Source organism: Convolutriloba macropyga, chromosome 3, assembly GCF_964194025.1.
Source record: "Convolutriloba macropyga chromosome 3, txConMacr16.3, whole genome shotgun sequence".
NCBI classification, from domain to species: domain Eukaryota; kingdom Metazoa; phylum Xenacoelomorpha; order Acoela; family Convolutidae; genus Convolutriloba; species Convolutriloba macropyga.
Window position 1 is genome coordinate 32,279,490 of NC_134470.1, and position 22,042 is coordinate 32,301,531.

The 22,042-nt window shown below is 34.7% G+C and overlaps 1 protein-coding gene across 3 annotated transcripts in view; it reads left to right on the forward strand.

Moving 5' to 3' along the window:
- LOC142337013 (uncharacterized) overlaps positions 1 to 22,042 on the forward strand; it is a 70,869-nt gene that overhangs the window by 4,408 nt on the left and 44,419 nt on the right. For 2 of the 3 annotated variants that reach the window (XM_075386028.1, XM_075386030.1), the window contains one exon: positions 16,189 to 16,344. The exons of the other annotated variant lie outside the window; for it this stretch is intronic. In XM_075386028.1, the coding sequence (XP_075242143.1) occupies positions 16,189 to 16,344 (156 nt within the window). The remainder of the gene's footprint in view (positions 1 to 16,188; positions 16,345 to 22,042) is intronic. 3 annotated transcript variants of the gene reach the window in all.

The following is a 22,042-nucleotide window of genomic DNA, read 5'->3' on the forward strand; positions in this document are numbered from 1 at the left end:
AACAAAGTTTTATAAGGTGAAAGATCGCTTGAAAAATTAATAATGATTAATGGGGTGTTGTTTGTATGTTACTTTTTGTTAGTTTTTTGTCATTTTTCGGCGTTTTTTGACAAAAAAAGTGAAAAAATTGATATTTCTTGGGCAAAGAATGTAGAATAAAGTGTTGTCTCTTAGTTGCAACGCAACTTATGATGAATTTTTTTTATTTAACAGCTTGTCGAAACAAATAAAAGTGGTTAACTGGGTGCTGAATAAGTTTTTTTGATAATTTTAAAGTTTTTAGTTAAAATTATCACTATTTTGCAAACCAAATGTTATAGAAGAACAATCGGCTAAAAAAGCTGACGTCCAATTGTACAGTATTCAGTGTACAGGGTCATTTTGATTATTCCTGCTGAAATTGAGGATAAAAAAGTGTGAGAGATTAAGAACAAAAAAAGCATGATTTTGACAATTTTGCCAACGAGTAACCCGTTTATGTTTCTATGAAAACTTCTTTGAAGTGTTCATTTATGATTTCACTACATGGTAGACAAAACTTGGGTGTGGCAATCATAAAACTAGGCTGAAATTCAGTTTGAGTTCTCTTTTTAACATATCTGTGCAATCGACGATGTAAAGCCAAAGTGAGGAAAAGTGCTCTTAAATAGTTTTATTGTTATTGCAGTTTCTTTACGATTCAATTCAAAGCAAGCTGCCTTTCTTATATTCCTCTTACAGCGTGTTTATACCATTTAGAGTGTATTTTTTGTCCACAAATGAAGCAAAGTTATGACTGAAAAATTTTCCTTTCAAGATAGTAGTGGCTTTTACCACGAATAATATGAAGTGCTTTTTTTGCTTGAGTTTGATACTTGAATTGAGCTGAATAATCTGAGAACTCAATCATAAAATAGACAAATCTTATAGAGTTAGCTTCACAAAAGAATGTCACACACACACAACAAACAATATCGACAGAGGAATAAGTTTGATTCAGTTTTCATAATTTAGGTCGATTCTTCGTTTCTTTGGTGCGAAACACTTCTCACGGGTGGAGTCGCAAGGCTTCTACTGCTCGAAACATCAACTGGTTTGTTTTCAGGTTTGTTTTCTAGTGTACAGGCAACTATATTTTGAACCATGGCAGGTGTTGGTGGTTCGCTTAAAGTTTCTAGGCTCTCAATATCTGGTTCCATTTTCCAAATGCTTTCAACCAGTTCAAGATATCTCCAGTAGCCTTCATGATCTTCATACAGCGGAATTTTATTCTCGTCATAATCGTAAAAAATGTTCGTACTCCATCGTCCAATGTATCTGGGTCAAATACAAACTCTCTGACATAAGACGGTACAAAGTCCAGCAAGTATTGAGCTCCTTTCATAAGGCCTTTCTCAAATCGAAATGACTGAATAAAATCAAAAATCACTATAGACTCATCCACGTAATTCACTGTAACCCACTCATCTAACTGATAATCCTGCTGTTTAATGATAAAAACTGCTTTATGTAAGTCTCATAAGCAATTGTTTGTCTGTCAGGAGTCGATTCCGCCTTCAGAATGATCGCTATAGGACACATTAGAATTAATTTTGTTGGTTATGGTAGAAATTTATTAATCGAATTAAACAAAAGTAATCTTTTGTCAGAATCCAGGAGCAGTTCTGATAAAAAAAATTTGGAATTGAGCAAATGAAAGTTGAAGCGAAATTTATGAAATAAAGAGTATAATTTTAAATTAAGGCGTGTTCAATCAATTCCTTCCGTTTTTGCTGTAAAAGGTTACTCAAGTAGCTTTTACACACAAGTTCAATACACTAAAATCCTTGTATTTTAGTTAAACCTCAGTATACTATCCGGTTCAACGTTTCTGATCTTTCCGTGTTAGCTATGTTGCATGTACACACTCAATTTTGTTACATTTTTACCTAGAGCAATTAATGAGTGCAGTAAGTTGTTCAAATACCAAAGAGCGTTGATACGGGGAATGCTATTTAGATCAAAACATATATAAGGCTTTAGGGTTTGTTATTGTCTGGGTTTTAACGTTTGTTCTCGCAATAGTGTTTTGTTACACTCGCGGGTTTATTAAGCTTTGGAACAAAACTTGACCTCACTGCTTTCACGATACTTTTTGTGCCTGCATACCAATCGAACGTATTTAATACCTTCTTATCAATAGTAATCAACAGTATAGCGTCTTGTTAACATTATGTGTATACATTTTGTGTGCATGTGATTGTGTGTGTTTGTGTGGTTACTTGTGTATTGTATAAACGATTTATGAGGATATTTACAAACTATGAGCAGCAGGTGCTAGGAACATTTTTTTATTTCTTCCTTATCTTGAAACGGTTTCCAAGGAATTTGCTTTTGTATGGTCAAGGTTAAAAATGCGCTTAATAAATCAAATCCCATTTTGTCTGTTGTTAATGAACTTTTTTCCCAACGCAATGACCAGTAATCCATGTTCTTATGTTTCCAATCATTTTAATGCACAGCCAGGCTAGCGAAAAGAAGGTATGCGTCTTGAAAAACCAATTGTATGCAGAAGCTGTTCAAACAAAATCCACGAAAATTATTTATCGGTTTCATTAATATGCCCAAACAACAGTGCAAGATTAAATTATTTTCTGGCTACAAGTGAAAATTTTAGTGGAATTGAAGGGTTCGATATTGATATAGCACTAAAATTGAGGCCCTACGTTGTCATTATCGGCATAGATAATTCTTCAGTAGATAAATACCTGAACATCTCTAAAGTTTAACGTTTGCACGCTATTTTACACGACGCAGGTGGTTTCATATACGAAATAAATAACCATGGACATGGTTACTCTTAAATGCTTCCGTGGAAAAGCAGCAACTATTTTAGCAGTCATTTGTCGGAAATATTGTGTTGCTTGTATATAAAAAAGTGTTTTGCTTGTTTTTTTATCCGTCAATTTTTCATTTATTGGAATGCTGAGAAGCAAAACAGTTGTGTTAGACGTTGAAGGGTTTCGTCACAGAAAAGAAATTTTTTTGTTAAGGAACTGGGTTTTCGCACCAAGGATTATCTGGACTACTTGTCATTTTTACCTCCAAAAAGTTATAGTGAGTTAACAACTCAACAAGAGCAATCTTTCAGTTGGTTGAATAGAAATTTGCACGGCATTGAGTGGGACACAGGAAACTACCCCTATATTTATCTTACACAAATAATTCAATGCGTTTGCTTGAGGTATCTGGGTGCAATATTCTACGCTAAGGGAGAGGAAAATGTAAAATTTTTGTCAGATTTGCTTGAGTGCTCTATTATTGATCTGAATTCACTGGCGTGTCCTTCAATATCTTTGAACTATTTTACAAAAAACTGTCAAACTCATTCAAAGGGCAAAAACATTTTCAACAAGCATTGTGCAAAAGAAAAGGCCATATTCTTTTTCAACTGGTTAACAAATGAGAGAGGAATTGACGAAAGTGGAAGCACCCTTGTCACCGACTTCAACATTTTGCGCTTTGATTACGATGAACGGGAATCTGAGTCTTTCAATTTCCAAAGACGAAACCATAAAAAACCGGAAACCATTTTTCACAGAGAAAAGTCAAATCGTTACTGACTGAGAACAAAATTTGCTCATTTTCTCGTTTAGTATGTTATATTGAACCTTTTCTTCAGTGGAGGAAGCAAAATGTCAAAAACTCAAACCAGAGTCTGTCCTCCGAGACTCTTACTGATGTCGTAGCACCCGGTTGGTGAAGAAAAATACAAGAACGATCCTTCACTGCCAAAAGAGAATCAACACTTGGTGAAGAAAGAAAGAGTGCACAAAATTGTTCATTATGACATAACTGAGAGACGCTCTGAGTGCTTTATGGTTCAAATGGAAAACTTTTCTAATGAGTTCAATTCTATGAATTGTTTTATGTAGAGTGAATTTCTTCTCAAAACAATTTTTTTAAAAAAATTGATTTTGTCAGATGGAGGTAGTAACAGTTGATCAAGTTGACGCTGTTGTAGAAGAAAGTTTTTTGTGAAAAAAATAGCAGCAAATCTTCATGGAAATTTTGTAATCAAACAACGATGCCACAGTCAGAAGTTGTGTTTTTCGTTCAAATGTTTGTTTTATTACTGCTAATATCACTTGGAATTGCTAAGTCAACCGTTTTAAAACCAAATTGTGAAGAAACATTAGTTTGGATATCAATTTTGTCAAGTTTAGTTGGATACACTTTACCAAATCGAGGATTATGAATAAGATTATATCTACGCAAGATAGGGTCTTCATGGTCGTCGTAGGGCCTTTAGGTTGTGGCAAAATAGAGTTAATTTTCAAAATGCTGAGCGGAAACACATTTTAACCAAAATTTAACAACACTATATTTTTATACAGAGAAATGCAACAGATATATATTAAAATGGAGAAAACACTTGGTGTTTCGTTTAAAAAATACACCACTTTAGAATTTTTGAATAGCCTTGCAAACTGTCTTCTGATAAGAGACGACTAGTTCGAAGAAATTTACAGTGTCAAAGAGTTTTTAAATGGGCCACTGCAGGCGTCACAAAACATAAATGTTATTTAAAGAAACGCAGATTTTATCAACAGAGCAAGTGGTCTCGTGCAATAGATTTGAACAAAACACACATCATTTTGTTCAAATCAGCTCGCGATTGATCTTGATCCAAAAACTTCTGATTGTTTACGGTACTGTTCAAATATTACTGAGCCGGGTCCTACAGTTTTCTATCTTCCATCTGATAAAGCAGAAACAACTCCTCTAAACAATGAAAGAGAAAAATATGTCTATACTGAAGCAAATGGTGCATTTGCAGCCAAACCAGTTAAGGAAATCTTTGCGTAGTTGTGATTACTGGTTTTGTGTGAAGGTCTTCAAAATGTTTTACTGGTCGGAGATAGAGTGAAAGTAAGAGACCTAGAAAATACAGACAAATATTTGAAGGCGTTCTAATGAAAAAATCATCAACGGATAAACGACGAGCACAGTTACTAACAAAAACCGGTTTCAACCTGATTCAACTCATTATTAAATTTTGTTTCATCCATTTGAGTTAAGCAATGTCAACTGCTGAAGAGTTTATTTTGATTCCCAAAAATCAGTTTATGAAGGAGCAACATATTCCTCACAAATTCTAAATGATCCCAGAGTTCAGCATACAGGTGCTCTATTTTGTTCTTTGAACCGTATGCGACCAAATGAAAACACTGACAGGGAAAACCAAGAAACTTTTGGATACAGGGGAAGCAACTGATCCTACTGTGTTGTCAAAATTACATGCGGACAAAATTCTTTGAAACCTCAGCATGCTGGTGCCAGCAAAATTTACCAGGAGGGACAAAATAGTTAACCTCATTAAAGAATAAAAAAAGTTGTTATGGACAAAAATGGAAATTTCATTGTCGACGGAACAGCTACAGGAATAAATGTTACAAATTTTCCCTATGATTTGCAGCAACCAACTAAAAAAATAAATAATCCAGATGCTTTTAAGATTCTAGAGCCTTTAAACATAAAAGAAGACTTGGTGACCAACAGTAATGCTAAAATTGCAATCCAAAAAAGAACTCATAGAGTTACCAAACAAAAAAAGAAAAAATTGCACCAAAAAAAAATCAAGCCGAAAGAAACTAGCCAATTACTTACAGAAGAATCCTCAGACGCCGGAAGTGTTTCGAAACCTCAAAGGAAGACAGAACTCAGCAAGAGGAGAAGGACTGGGAGACTTTCGATGAATGAGAAAAAATTTGCTTGTGCTAAAAAATACGAAAGGTCCTGCAGCATACGGAAGCATAAAAAATCTGCAAAAAGCAGAAATCTGAAACCAAGTAAATTGTTTGTAGAGAGCCAAAATGACCACACAAAGCATAAGAAATTTTTTTGTTTAGGAACTGGGTTTTTGCACCAAGGATTATCTGGACTGCGTGTCATTTTTACCTCCAACAAGTTATAGTGAGTTAAGAACTCAACAAGAGCAATCTTTCAGTTGGTTGACTAGAAATTTGCACGGTAATGAGTGGGACACAGGAAACTACCCTTATATATATCTTACACAATTAATTCAATGACAAATGAGAGAGGAATTGACAAAAGTGGAAGCACCCTTGTCACCGACTGCAACAATTTGTGCCTTGATTACGATGAACGGGAGTCTGAGTCTTTCAATTTCCAAAGACAATACCATAAAAAACCGGAAACAAATTTTAACAGAGAAAAGGCAAATTGTTGCTCACAGAGAACAAAATTTGCTCTTTTACTCGTTTAGTATGTTATATTGAACATTTTCTTCAGTGGAGGAAGCAAAATGTCAAAAACTCTAACCAGAGTCTGTCCTTCGAGACTCTTACTGATGTCGAAGCACCCGGTTGGTGAAGAAATAGACAAGAACGACCCTTCACTGCCAAAAGAGATTCAACACTTGGTAAAGAAAGAAAAAGTTCACAAAATTGTTCATTATGACATAACTGAGAGACTCTCTGATTGCTTTATGGTTCATATGAAAATCTTTTCTAATGAGTTCAATTCTATGAAATGTTTCATGTAGAGTGAATTTTTTCTCAAAACATTTTTTTAAATAATTTATTTTTTCAGATGGAAGGAGTAACAGTTGAACAAGTTGACGCTGTTGTAGAAGAAAGTTTTTTTGAAAAAAAAGTAGCAGCGAATCTTCATTAAAATTTTGTAACCAAACAACGATGCCACGGTCAGAAGTTGTGTTTTTCGTTCAAATGTTTGTTTTTTTTTACTGCTAATATCACTTTGAATTGCCAAGTTAATCGTTTCAAAACCAAATTGTGAAGAAACATCAGTTTGGATGTCAATATTGTCAAGTTTAGTGCGATACACTTTACCAAATCGAGGATTAAGAATAAGATTTATCTACGCAAGATAGGGTCTTCATGGCCGTTGTAGGGCCTTTAGGTTGTGGCAAAATAGAGCTAATTTTCAAAATGCTGAGAGGAAACACCTTTTAAACAAAATTTAACAACATTATATTTTTATACAGAGAAAGGCAACAGATATACATCAAAATGGAGAAAACACTTGGTGATTCGTTTAAAAATTACGCCAGTTTAGAATTTTTGAATAGCCTTGCAAACTGTCTTCTGATAAAAGACGACTCGTTCGAAGAAATTCACAGTGTCAAAGAGTTTTTAAATTGGCCACTGCAGGCGTCACAAAACATAAAAATTATTTATAAAAAAAGCAACTTTTATCAACAGAGCAAGTCGTCTCGTATTATAGATTTGAACACAACACACATCATTTTGTTCAAATCAGCTCGCGATTGATCTTGATCCAAAAACCTCTGGTTGCTTTCGATACTGTTCAAATATTACTGAGCCAGGTCCTACAGTTTACTATATTCCATCTAATAAAGCAGAAACAACTTCCCTAAACAATGAAAGAGAAAAATTTATCTAAACTGAAGCAAATGGTGCATTTGCAGCCAAAACAGTTAAGGAAATCTTTGCGCAGTTGTGACAGTGATGTTATACTGGTTTTGTGTGAATGTGTTCAAAATGTTTTACTGGTCCAAGTTAGAGTGAAAGTAAGAAATCTAGAAAAATACAGACAAATATTTGAAGGCGTTTTAAAGATAAAATCATCAACGGATAAACGACGAGCACTGTTACTAACAAAAACCGGTTTCAAACTGATTCAACTCATTATTAAATTTTGTTTCATCCATTTGAGTTAAGCAATGTCAACTGCTGAAGAGTTTATTTTGATTCCCAAAAATCAGTTTATGAAGGAGCAACATATTCCTCACAAATTCTAAATGATCCCAGAGTTCAGCATACAGGTGCTCTAATTTGCTCTTTGAACCGTATGCGACCAAATGATAACACTGACAGAGAGAACCAAGAAATTTTGGATACAGGGGAAGCAACTGATCCTACTGAGTTGTCAAAATTACATGCTGACAAAATTCTTTTGAAACCTCAGCATGCTGGTGCCAGCAAAATTTACCAGGAGGGAAAAATAGTTAACTTCATTAAAGAATATAAAAAAGTTGTTAGGGACAAAAATGAAAAATTCATTGTCGACGGAACAGCTACAGGAGTAGATGTTACCAATTTTTCTTTATGATTTGCAGCTACCAACTAAAAAAATAAAAAATCCAGATGATTTTAAGATTCTAGAGTCTTTAAACATAAAAGAAGACTTGGTGATCAACAGTAATGCTAAAATTGCGATCCGAAAAAGAACTCATAGAGTTACCAAACAGAAAAAGAAATAAAAATTGAACCAAAAAAATCAAGCAGAAAGAAACCAGCCAATTACTTACAGAGGAATGCTTAGACGCCGGAAGTGTTTCGAAACCTCAAAGGAAGACAGAACTCAGCAAGAGGAGAAGGACTGGGAGTCTTTCGACGAATGAGGAAAAATTGCTTGTGTTAAAATATACGAAAGGTCCTGCAGCATACGGAAGCGTAAAAAATCTGCAAAAAAGCACGAATCTGAAACCAAGTAAATTGTTTGTAGAGAACCAAAATGAACACATAAAGCATAAGAAATATAGAAAAAGATTTTCAACACTGAAAGTTATTGCATATGACACAAACAAGGTTGGTCGCTAGACTTGGCTTATGTGGATAATTAGCGAAAGAGAACAAGGATGTAAAAAAACTTGTTGGCTGCTGTCTCTCACGTTATCAACGAGTCGAACCCTTAAAATAAAAGTACGCCACAACAGCATCAGATGCGTTTAAGAAAATGATAAAGAACAAGCAACCTAAAAAAGTGTGGGTAGATGCTGGTACACAATTTAAGGGCTCCTTCAGCACCCTCTGTGAGAAAAATGAAATTGAATTTTATGAAACTTTCAGCGAGATAAAAATTGGCATTTGCCGAATGAAATATAGGATCGCTCAAGAATGTGATATACAAGTATTTAGGGGACAAATGAACATACTCGTATATTAATAAATTACAGAGCTTTGTACAAACCATTAACTCTAGAGTCAACAGGGTAGGGCAATTAACGCCGAATTAATTGATAAAGAAAGACGTTACTTACTTAATATCTTTGATTTTTAATGATGTTGCAAAACTAGTTCGTCCAGCAAAGTTTCACGTTGGAGACTTTGCGCAAATATCAAAGAGCGGATCTTCCTATTAGAAAAGGATGCAAGCAAACATTTACCAAAGAAGTTTTTGAGATTTACGGTATACCTACAACAAATCCCCCTACTTTTAGTCTCATTTGACGCATCCTAAAAGCCAGTCAAAGGAAAAATTTTTGAGTTAGAGTTTGTCAAAGTTAGAGACAATAGTCGTGAAATAACAAAACATGAATGAATTCACGGTTCAATTAGTTTCATCAGCTTCTATGAATATTTTTCCTTAAAACACCTTGTCTTCTTTCAAAAATTACTTTAATGAAGAAAATAATTTGGAGGGGGATTGGCCAGTTTCATAAGTGAAATTATCTTCCCGGCAAAAAAAAATCAAGTGAAAATCTGACCACGGCAGATGACGAAGAAAAAATTTTCGCTGGTGATTATCCTTTTGATTTGCGTGCAGTGAAGCAACTGATTCTTTTTTACGTTAACATAATTGAGTATCAATACGTAGGTGACACTAAAACTCCTCTTATTCGAGTCCCTGATTCAAAACAACGCCTGAAAAACTGTAGCCCCTGCGAAATAGAGCCAACGCACAGAGTTCTTTTCAGCAATTTGGAAAACAAAAAGTTAATATTATCAAAAAATTTTCAGTCAATTGAAATTCAGTTGCGGACAGAAACCGGATAATTAGTTCCATTCGCTAAAACAGGAAAAGTTATGTTGACTTTAATTTAAAAAAATTCGACTAAATGGAAGCCTACTATCAACAGCAATCAGTGTCACCATACTTTTCAGGACATTACAGCCAACGAGGAAGTGGTTTTGGGGCTTTAGCAACAGGTATTGGCAGAGCTGCATTACCGATTGCAAGAAAGTTTCTCTGGCCTGTAGCCAAAGGGATTTGACGTGAATTAATTGTTCAGGCAGCTCCTGAGCTGGTAGAAGTAGTTACAAAGAAAAAGAAACGAAGACAAGCAATAATGTCGACTGTGCAAAAATTGTAAGAAAACAAGTTGACGGATCAAAAACAGGAAGAATGTGTGAATTGAAAACCAACGGTCAAAAGCCAAAACAAGTCATTCGTAAGAAGAAGCCTTTGCCGAGAAGCCGGTCAAATTTCCTTTCTAAAGTTCAAAATGATTACCATTTTACTGCCCGCAGAGGCAAAACACACCACACTTGATTTATATGAAAAATAGCCTCTGCTTATTACTTTTGACAATGCTTTTACTCAAAAAAGGGGGATCATCATATTCTCCTGATGGTTCAATACATGAGTTTGAACTTTTGTGTGATAGGAACATTATCATAGATTCACAAAAACTTCTCCATAAAATTATTTGCAAAATCTCCCAGAACAATGACGGCCATTTAAGGACAGGAACTGACGCTGCAAATACAGACGCGCCGTACTCAAGCAACAACGCATTACATTCTTCATTTTCAGAATGCACTGTATCTGGTAACGGTGTTAAAATTTCCAACACAAACGGAAACTATGCGCAAAAAGCATTCATTGAAACGGAATTTTCTTCAGGAAAGCTGCCTGCAAAAAAACAAATGGCTAGTTTGTCAGGGATATTATTATGAGGATAAGCCAGCTAGAATTGATGAAACCGATGGTCGCGCGGACAACGTAGCGGCCAGATAAGCTCTTGTTGCTTAATAGCGGATCAAGTTTTGACGGCAATTGAGAAAACTCTACTAAAACACATGCCGTGTATCGCTATACAGAAAAAATGCCACGAACTTTTTTTTTGCTACAACTGGAATAAGAAGTTGGAGCCATGAGGATTTTTTCTCAAAAGAACCAGTACGACGTATGATAATTGCAATGGCAACAAATCAAGCTTACCTCGGAACTAATCACGTTAATCTTTTTCACTACCAGAAACTCAATTTGAGCCAAATTGTTGTTCGTAGAAATGATCAACCTACTGTTGGAACTCCGGTCTCAACAACTTTTAACCACCGCATTTAATTCAAAACTCTGGAAGCCCTGGATTTTCTTGACAAAAGTCGGCCCGACATAACTCTGGACAATTATCTGAATCATTTTATTCTAGGTTTTGATTTAACTTCAACGCAAGAGGCATCTCATGACTTCATTCATCCAGAACTTACAAATTGTTCATTTTCGGTTCAACGTAAATTTTACGGAGCATTGGCGGCCAACGTAGAAGTTTTATCTCTGGGCGAAAGAAGATCAACGTTTTATGTTAATTTGGAACGAAAGGCGAAAAAAACTCAATTGTCACCTACCCCACCAATGGATAATGATGAAATACGATATTTGTTGGGAAAGTGTATTCATTTGAAACAATATTTATATAGAGATTTTGCAGCGGACAGTTTCCCAAAGCCAACGAGAGAAGGTTTTATCAGAGTTAATGCTTCACCAGCGCACTATGTAGGAAGTCATGTTATGGCTATTTTGTTTCACGAAAACAAAGATTATTTGCCTGACCCGCTTGGAATCCCGATACAAAACTACCAAATATTGTATTCCCGTCTTGTACAGTTTTACAATGAAGTAACTCAGGTACTCAAACTTAAGCCAGTTCAAAATCAAATTTCAAAACTCTGTGGATTTTTTGCATTTTTATTGCGCATGTGATGTTTGGTAACGGATACCCTTTGTTGTTTAATATGAACGATAATGATTTGCTACGCTTCGCTAATCATATGCTTTAACAATTTTAAATAATTTTTTTTGCTCTAATCTTTCTTCAAAAGCAACCAAGAAGACAATTATTAATTAGAAGATTTCGATTCAACATTAAAACTTATCAAAATCAAACTAATGTCAACATGCAAATAACCATAGCCAGTATTTAATATATCAAGTATTTTGGAAAGCTCACCGTACAAACCCCAATATAAATACTATTGAATCTATCAATCTTACAAGCAGGCAAAAAATCAGTTTGAGTTTGAACACTATTGGTAAAAACACAGTCAACGTTAGGTAGTTTTCTCTTAGAGTTTGCAAAGTTCAATTGGTGTTGCTCTTTGTTGTTCACCGCTTCGTCAGTTTTGTTTATTATTTCTCCACGAAACAATTGTATTTATTAAATTTGATTTACTAAGTAGTTTGAAACAGGTAAAGAGACAAGGTATAATGAATGATTTGGATGCTAAAGACTTGAAAGAATCAGGAAGTTGATCATTGCAGGCAATAACATGTTAATGAAATCCAGGTACTTCACAAAAATTGTCATTCAAATGCAGGCTGTAGGCGAAGTTCTTTGTTACTGTATGGTCAATTATAGGCTCACTTTGACAAATAAAGTAATGATATTGTTTGGCAAACTGATGAAAATATTCCGGTTTGCGCTCAACCATTTTGGTAATGAATTTTCGTTGTCACTTTCACTTTCTTTATTTGTAATATTTTGTCGTGATTTTTTTCCTCTTCCACCTTTGTACTGAGGTCTTTCTTCAAGATCACTTGCACAATCAGATCCTTGCCTTCGTTTACACTTCTTTGCTGTTCCTCGAGACGATAGATCTTGAATCGTTTTTTTTTCGAGAAGATCGAGTTCAGCAGCTGAGAAATTTTTTCTTTGGTTAAAAGAAATTCCATGGAATCTTTATAAAGAGTCGTAGAGTAATATATGCTTCCGTTGTTTTGTATGTTTTCACTGAAGCAACAACAATTCGTTTGCTAGAGCACAAAATTTCGTGGTAAAACTCACTACTAACTTGAAAAGAAAATTTTTCAGTCATAACTTTGTTTCTGTTGTGGACAAGAAATACACTCTAAATGGTATCATTACACTGCAAGAGAAATTGAAAAAAAAGCGGCTTGCTTTGAATTGAATTCTAAAGATAATGCAACACCAATAAAACTATTTAAGAGCACTTTTCCTCACTTTGGCTTTACATCGTCGATTGCACAGATATGTTAAAAAGAGAACTCAAACTGAATTTCAGCCTAGTTTTATGGTTGCCACACCCAAGTTTTGTCTACCATGTAGTGAAATCATAAATGAACGTTTCAAAGAAGTTTTCATAGAAACATAAATGGGTTACTCGCCGGCAAAATTGTCAAACTCTTGCCTTTTTTGTTCTTAATCTCACACACACTTTTTTATCCACAAATTCAGCAGAAAAAGTTAAAAGACTTCTACACTGAGTAAAAGACTAAAAAAGACCTTGTACACTGAATACTTCCAATTACTCATTATTTTTTGTTCGAGCAAACTTTCACCTTATAACACTTTGTTGCCCACTCCATTATAACTAGCATAGAACATTTTATTGAACATTCTTACCTCAAAAACTATCAATTTTTGCACGTTCTCCTAATATATTTTTACATTCTTCAAAAAATAAAAAATTGCTTATTTGCGGCCAAAACAAATTTTTTAAAACTTTTTACTACTAAAAAACAGCAATTTTTGCACTTTTTTTCTCAAAATTTTGTCTGTTTTTGGCTCAAAATGTTTTCAAAAATACACCTTAATTGCACCATTCAAACTATTGTCAACCCGTAATTTTCACAAAATTCAATTGGCCCCCATATCAAGCGTTTGCCGACACAGTAATGAAGCAAAAAAATCCACTTTTTTAGCCGAGTTTCAGACAAATTTTAAACACCAATTTCTTCAATTTTCAGTAATTTTTCACGATATTTTGTCCCCCTTTCATTCTCATGCGCTACTTTCAGTTCGAAATGTGCTTGAAACCTCTCTCCAGGCTTGGAATTCAACAAACTTCCAATTTCATTACTTCGCACTTGCTTGTTAATTCAAACATATGGGCAATAAAACCCATTAAATTAATACCACTTGTGCGGTCTCAGACTCGCAAAACTATTAAATTTCTTACATTGTAAGTAAAACTTATCAATTTTAAACTATCTTATTCTTCCGTTACCTCAGTATTTCATCAGGTTAGCCACTTTCGCTTTTCAGTCCTTCATAATTCTCATTAGACTAGAAAAAGGATCCAGAAACTTTAAAAGAAATTGAAAATTTTTCGGAAATTTTTTCAAATTTCACACATGTCCCCCCGTTAAAATACCGGCAATTTCACTACTACTTATATATATATATATATATATATATACATATATATATATATATATATATATATATATATATATATATAAATATATATATATATATATATATATATATATATATGCTTAAAGATGTAACAATTAGACGTTAGCAGTCGAAGTGACTAGTTCCATTCTCAAGAATTAAGAAAAATCAGCCCTCCAACCCAAATCTCTTTTCAAAAGTTTTTAGGTCCCACAGTTGTGTATTTTTTTGCTTACCTCCCATAGTTATGAACCGAAATAATTTACAATATTATAGCGAACATTTGCGGAATTTTACAACGATTGCATTGTAAACTATAACACCAATTATAATTTTTTATTATCCTATAATCCACTCTAATCAATTGTTCAATAATCTATACAATTATGTTAATTGTCCTTTCATGCGTAATCATATCCTCTTCTTGCCGATTTATTGACCATTGTCCAAGAACTGTCCACTTTTTTTGTAGTGGCACTGGCTTGTAGCGTTACTTTAGATTTTCTGCTAGTTTCATGCAAATGGTTTGTGGGATAGATTTGTGTTGAATGTGTTTCAAAATTTTCAAAGATCCTGGTAAAACTTAAGTTTCTTTAAGATATTTTTTTTATAGTTAATATAGTAATTTCCAAGCATACGGGAGTATCTCAAATGATCTGTTTTTAATGCTCAATGACCTAGTTAGAGTTCGTTTTATTTTAATATGACATATTAGTTAACCAGGTTGAGTAGGGGTGGTTAAGTTGCAAGAACCCTTCTTACAAGTTTTCACAAGGCAATGCATCGTCTTGCAAGTTTGCCCGCCAGAAAATTACAAGTTCTCTTAAGTTCAACATACTCTTAGAAACTTTTAAGTGTTAACCACACAACTTACAATTTCTTCGCATTTGACTTGGAACAAACCTAAAAAAAAGGTTCGAAGAGATAAGCGTTCTGTTGAAAATGAAACATAATGTTAGAAACGTAATGCTATGTTTTAAAGTATGATAACAATCCACAAGTTGAAAAAGCAAAACTGAAAACGTAATTTTCTCTTTGCGGTAAAAAACTCAACACATAATTATAAAAATGGGCAGTTGCTAAAAAAAGAAATACACTTGATTTAAAGGAGAAAATAAGGTACTTCCCAGGTTGAGTAGCAGACCCAAACTGCTTTATGATCAGACCCAACTGAGTGCACACCCGTGTGTTGCCAGACAGAAATCACAGGGTCTGGACGGAAGTTCGAGCGCACTACAGTCTGGTTCATGGTCTGAAGTTGGTCTGGTCAGAGGTCAGTTTGGTCTGAAAAGTCTGATCATAGGCGTTTTCGAGCGCACTTGAGACTAACCATAAACGGTTCGAGCGCATTTGGGTCTGATCAGAAGCGGATTTGAGCGCACTTGAGTCTGATCATGGACGGTTTGAGCGCAATTAGGTCTGATCAGAAATGTTTTCGAATGCAAATGGTGTGATCAGGGACCATTTCAAGCGCCTCATTTTTTTCATTTTTTTTTTGGTTTTTTTACTGAGACATGTTGGCAAAGGCCGGTCACCATCAGAGAAATTTTTGATAAACTGGAGACCACGATGATTCTAATGGAAAGCTGTCTAAATTCATCCATTTAGTCAGAAATATACACTAAACGGTATACTAAATATCATTTGTTCTCAACAGATTGGTTTCGTTTTTTGTAGCAATACTTTTATAATTGTTATTTCCTTAGATGAATTAAATAATGCAAACCCCAGTTTTTATGAAATGAATATATTATAGCAAAATTAGGAGATTTTTTCTTAAGCAAAATTGTTTTCTGATCAGACTATTTCGAGCGCACTTGAGTATGAACAGAACCTGGGTCTGGAAAGTCTTATCAGTGTTAGTTTCCGTCCGGAAAGTCTGATCAGAGATTATTTTCCCGTCTCGACCCGGGTAATCATATAAATATTAAACATTTTGCTATAACACGAACATAAATTGCTTCCTTAAGTCGAACTATTCGATTTCAGCCTGATATCTTCTCCCTTTCACCTCATAATCTACAGAATGATTTTTTCAAATTTATAGTTTGGCCTCTACGGTCATCATCATTTTGTTCTAGACCCAACCGCACCACACAACGTGGTGGCCGAAATGCTTAACGACACTACAGTAAAAGTGCTTTACATCAGAAATGCAGGACACATCTGGCCTGCTTATGTTGGTTTTGGAATTAACGAGTTCAGCACTGAAAAATTTTACCACGTCGAGCTCTCAGGTTGGTTACATCTCCTTTTGCAAAGAGCAGGCCAAAATAAGCTCTGATCAGACCGTCCAAGAGATGTTCGAAATGACTTTTGAGTTTGATTTCCGCTTGCATTTGTGTCTGATGGCACCGTTATAGACGGACACGTCATCTGCGCACGTAATGTCATGGCTTTGATAATTATGTGCAGACCTCATTGCACTTCGGATTTTTCTCTGGCGATTGAATTTCAGCGCTCGCAATAAATCTGCAGGTGCTCGAAGATGGTCTGGACAGAAACTTTCTCCATCTGGGATCTTAGTTTGAGGGGTAGTACTGCGAAATTTGCATTAAACAATGGAGTATTACAGAATTTAGAATTATCTTTTTTTCTTATTTTGCTGACCACAGCGGTAATTAATATTGTTTCCACATTCCTGATTTTAATCATTGGCAACACAGTCGATTTCCCCAGTCACACAGTAATAGTTATCTTGCAAGATTTCCCGGGTCGAGGTGTCAACACCATTCAACGCAAAATTATATAAGATAATCGGTGACGGCGGAAAATTTTGTAAGATAAGCGATGAATGCGGTGAAATTACATAAGTCAGGCGGTGAAAACGGTGAAAAAACCTTTATAGCCTGGTAGCGGTGAAATTACCTAATTTCACCGCTGAAATTAGCTGTGAAATTATATAAATTCACCGCTTTGAAAAAAATTGTCCAAATTATGTAAGATAAGCGGTGAATGCGATAAAATTACATAAATTCACCGCTTAACTTAGTGGTGAGCTTACATAAATTCCCCGCTTAGAAAACGCTTCGAATTGTCTTTTGTTCAACGAAGTTAAGATACATTTATTAAAGACGCGCTGAAAATTTACCCACGGATAATCATACATCTTTTTGAAACTTTTCAAATGAATTTAAGTAATTTCAGAACTAGAGTAAGCAGTGAACTTACATAATTTCACCGCATTCACCACATTTCACCGCTAAAATTTGTAATTTCACCGCTTATCTTACAAAGTTCAACGCGTATGTTTTACATAAAAGGAGAATGAATTTGATTTAAATTCAAAACAAATATTCAAGATTTTAGTGAGAAGTGGCGCAGTGGAAGAAGAAGTGGCTGACATTCGGGATGTGAAAAGTTCGAATCCGTACAAGGACGGTAACTTGTAGTAAGCGGTGAAAAGTGGTGAATTTTTGTAAGTACACCGCTTAATCTAGCGGGTGAACTTACATAATTTCACCGCATTCACCGCATTTCAACGCAAAATATGTTCGAAATTAGCGGTGAAAAAACCAACTCTTCACCGCTTATCTTACATATTTTTCCGATTTTTTCTCGCCATCCGGGTTGTACTTATTCTTATAAGATCATATAACTTTTTAAACAGAACTTACAAGATAATTATGCTTCTTGCAAGAACTTGCAAGATAAGTATTCTTAGTTCGGCTCTTGCTAACACTTAGAAAAAAAATTGTAAGATAATACTTCCTTCAGTACGAAACTCGCAAGTTTTTACAAGATTACAATTTCTTGTACTACTCTGGTACGATTTCACATTCCCTATTACGTTTCGTACTAAAACTTCGTACCAAAACAAGATTAAGCAAGTATTGGCTCTCATTAGTACGAGACTTGCAATTTCTTACAAGATAACAAGCTTCCTACAAGATTCTTTGTACTAACTTAGTACGCATTCAAATACGTTATCATTGCTAGATTTGATATGAAACTTTGTGTTTAGGCTCGAGAGAAAAATTGATTTCATGCAAAAAAAAGTTTGGACAAAAATTTTTGATTTTTAACCACGTGTTAATTCCCGCAGTAGTGCCGTTCTGCTATAGAACGACATTTAAAAGGATGGGGATGCTAACAAAATTGACCATTTACAAGATGAAAATTAAATCTTGTAAGTTCTTGAAAGATTAAGTTATCTATCTACTACGACAGAATAGTTTTCTTGGAAGATTCATTCTAACTCGTACTATAACTGGACCACTTAGTACAAGTTAGTACGAATCTTGCAGGATAGGTGTTCTGCAATGTCTGTAGTCCTCGCCAGAGACCGAAAACAAAGTGAAGATCCCAGCGTTAAAAAGTATGCTTACATAGTACAATTTTTGTCTCATTTTGATCAAAAAACGCTTTACAGCATACCTCGGTTTATTCATACCCAGGTTTTGGTCCAGACCCAAATTGAGCTATGATCAGACCCAATCGAGCGCACACCCCTGTGTTTCCAGACCGAAATTACAGGGTCTGGAAAGCGGTTCGAGCGCACAATAGTCTGGACCATGGTCTGATTTCGGTCTGATCAGAGGTCAATTCGGTCTGGACGGTCTGATCATAGTCTTTTTTAGTCTGGACCATGGTCTGGGTTTGGTCTGATCAGAGATCAATTCGGTCTGGAAAGTCTGATCATAGTCTTTTTAGTCTGGACCATGGTCTGGGTTCGGTCTGATCAGAGGCCGTTTCGAGCGCACTTGAGTCTGATCAGAGGCCGTTTCAAGCGCACTTGAGTCTGATCAATTTATTATTTTTTGGTGCTTTATTTTTTCATTTTTTTCTTGTTTTTTTTATTGAGGGATGTTGGCTCTAACAAGAGGCAACAATAAAGCAGTGTTCCGATCAGAGACTCATCAAAAGTTCGATGACTCTGATCAAAAACGAGGAGTCCAGCTGATAGCAAAGGCCGGTCCCCTCAAGAAGAAATTTTGATTAACTGAAGACCACAACGTTTCTTGTGGAAAGCTTTCTAAGTTCATCCATTGAGTCAGAAATATGAACTAAGGGGAATAGTAAATAATTTTTTTCCTCAACAGTTCGGTTTCGTTTTCATTAGCAATACTTTCAGAATTGGCTTTTCCTTAGATGTTTCTAATACTGCAAACACCAGTTTTTATGAAATGAATATATTATAGCAAATTTAAGAGATTTGTTCATAATTAAAATCTTACTCTGATCAGACTATTTTGAGCGCACTTGAGTCTGATCATAGTCTGATTAAGGTCTGGACCATGGTCTGAAGATGGTCCGATCATGGTCTGTTTATAGTCTGGACAATGGTCTGAGTTTGTGTCTGATCATAAGCGCACTATAGTCTGGATAAAGGTCTGGTTTTGGTCTAAAAAGTGGTCACTTTGGTCTGGAAAGTCTGATCATAGTCTGTTTATACTCTGGACAATGGTCTGAATTTGTGTCTGATCATAAGCGCACCATAGTCTGGACAAAGGTCTGGGTTCGGTCTGATCAGAGGACATTTTGGTCTGGAAAGTCTGATCAGAGATCATTTTGGTATGGAAGGTCTGATCAGAGGTAATTTCGGTCTGGAAAGTCTGATCAGAGGTCATTTCACTCTGGATAGTCTGATCATAGCTCAATTTGGGTCTGGACCAAAACCTGGGTACTGGGATTCGATTCTGATTTTATTCAAGTTACGCGTTCAGTTAAAATCGCGCAGAAATGACGTAATTTTTGAAAAATTATGATTGTAATTGATGTATGCCAAATAGTTTTCTCAGTTAAAGGCTTTCATTAACACACTGGTCATAAGGAGAGTAAACAAAGATTACTATTTAAGATGTAATAAGATAGTGAATTGCTATTTTTTTCGTTCTCGCTAGATTTGAACGCAACAAAAAACTATTAACTTTCTGTTTTGTGAATCTATATAAGAGCAACTATACAGACTTAAATAAAAAGGAGGGTCTGAAGTTAGTTTTTTCATAAATTGAGTAACGAACGTTAATAGTTATACAAACTTTCATACACGTTGGGGTCGGAATGAGACACTTTTGTAGAAAAGATGGACATCACTTTTAATTGAAAAAAATCAAAAATTACACTGGGAAAAACTTAAATTGTGCACAGTTAGAAGATTCTCAATAATTGTGGCCGTTTTGGCCGTTCCCCTAATTGTCGACCAAATGAGGAAGAGTTAAAAAAAATCGCTCTATTGTTCATCCAACCAATGAATGAATACAACAATATAGCTTAGAAGGCCGATGCGACTTGTCACTAATATGACTACCAGAAAAAACGGCGATAAAAATCATGATTACAAATATTAATTAAATATGACCAAATCTTGATGTCCATTTTTTTAAAACAACTAATTACCAAATCAAAATGGCATCAGTTAAAACTTATATTAGGGAATAAATAAACCTGTACTTCATAAAAAAATATGGGACTTTTTTTCAATGCGACCTGATAACAAGAGAGAGAAAAAAATGCAAAGGTTAAGAAAACATTGCCTTTTTAAAAATAATTGAGGTCACATTAATTAGAAATCTTATGTATCAACTGAAATCACTGAAAGATTGTTTTTATAGATCGATAGAAAGCGATTGAGACTTTTCATTGGCCAGAATATGTCAGAAGACTACAAAAAGAACGACAAATATGGGCAAAAAATATAATTCAAAAATTATAGAAAAACGCTGTCCCAGTCAACTATACATTAATCTGTTCACTAATAGTTTTATATTTTTGTAATTGCAATGTTTTTTCAGAGGCGAATGGCAACAGAGCTGCTCAATATTGTGATACTGTGTAAAAGAAACCAAAAATCTAAAAAATGGGTAAATATGCAAGAATCACGAGTGTTTTACAAAAACTTGTAGTACCAAGAATAAAGCCCAATTGAGGAAAAGTTGTGAAGAGCAAATTCTAGCTCAGTAGATAATGGATGTGACTGGTCTATAGAGAAACTAAGCGACAAATTAACAGAAATAAAATTGGCGACAGATAAAATCAAATCCATTGTCTTTATTGATAACCAATATTTCCAAAAACCATAACAAACATAAGCGTACAATAGCAACGTCTTGGAAAACTAATTGCGCTTATTTTTTATTAGACTAGCTAAGTCATAACACTACAAAATAACAATAATTACCAGCAGAAAATAGTCTAAAAACAACATTACGAAACCAGTTTTGGAGTCATTAAATTTATAAGACATTAACCGCGAGAAACTTAAGTCTTCACTTGCGTCTCCAAAGAAAAAGTTCCTTCTGAAGTCAAATCGTTTAACGAACTGAGAAGTTACTGTTTAGTTCAACAGAAAAAAACGAGATTTTTCACTAAGGAGTCTATGTTACAAAATAATTACAAAATTGTAAAAAAACAAAAAAATGGCGAAAACAAGAATAAAAACGGAAAATTTGGTAAAGTTTTACTCTATTTTTAGATTTCTTATTTCTTTTCGAAGAAATTGTATTCAAAAGTAAAAAAACAGTGGATATATACGGATATCGTATACGCAGATTGAGTTCATTTATCTGTCCAGAACTGGCCCTTGAGACCTCTTATTAACCAATAGGTGACATACGGCAACAAAACATAACAACAATGAGAGGGACAAAAATTAATAAAAGACTATGAAAATCTTCAACAGAACGGTGTCGTAGCACTTAAAATTACATGTTATAAAACCGAAATGTGTGATGAAATGTGTAGTTTAAACGATTTTTCAATTGGATATTTCAATAATGTGCCAATTAACCACAGAAACAAAAAACAGCCAAAATTGGAAATTATGCACAAAAATTATCAAATTTGGTATGAAAACTCGTAGTACCTGAACGAAGAAGCCGTTGTTTATAAAAACCACCATAAGAATAGTTGGTGTTTTATATGAAAAAAAATTTAACTGTATTGTACTGAGAAAAAGCTAAAAGGTGACAGAAACGAGAATAAAAAAACTGCAAA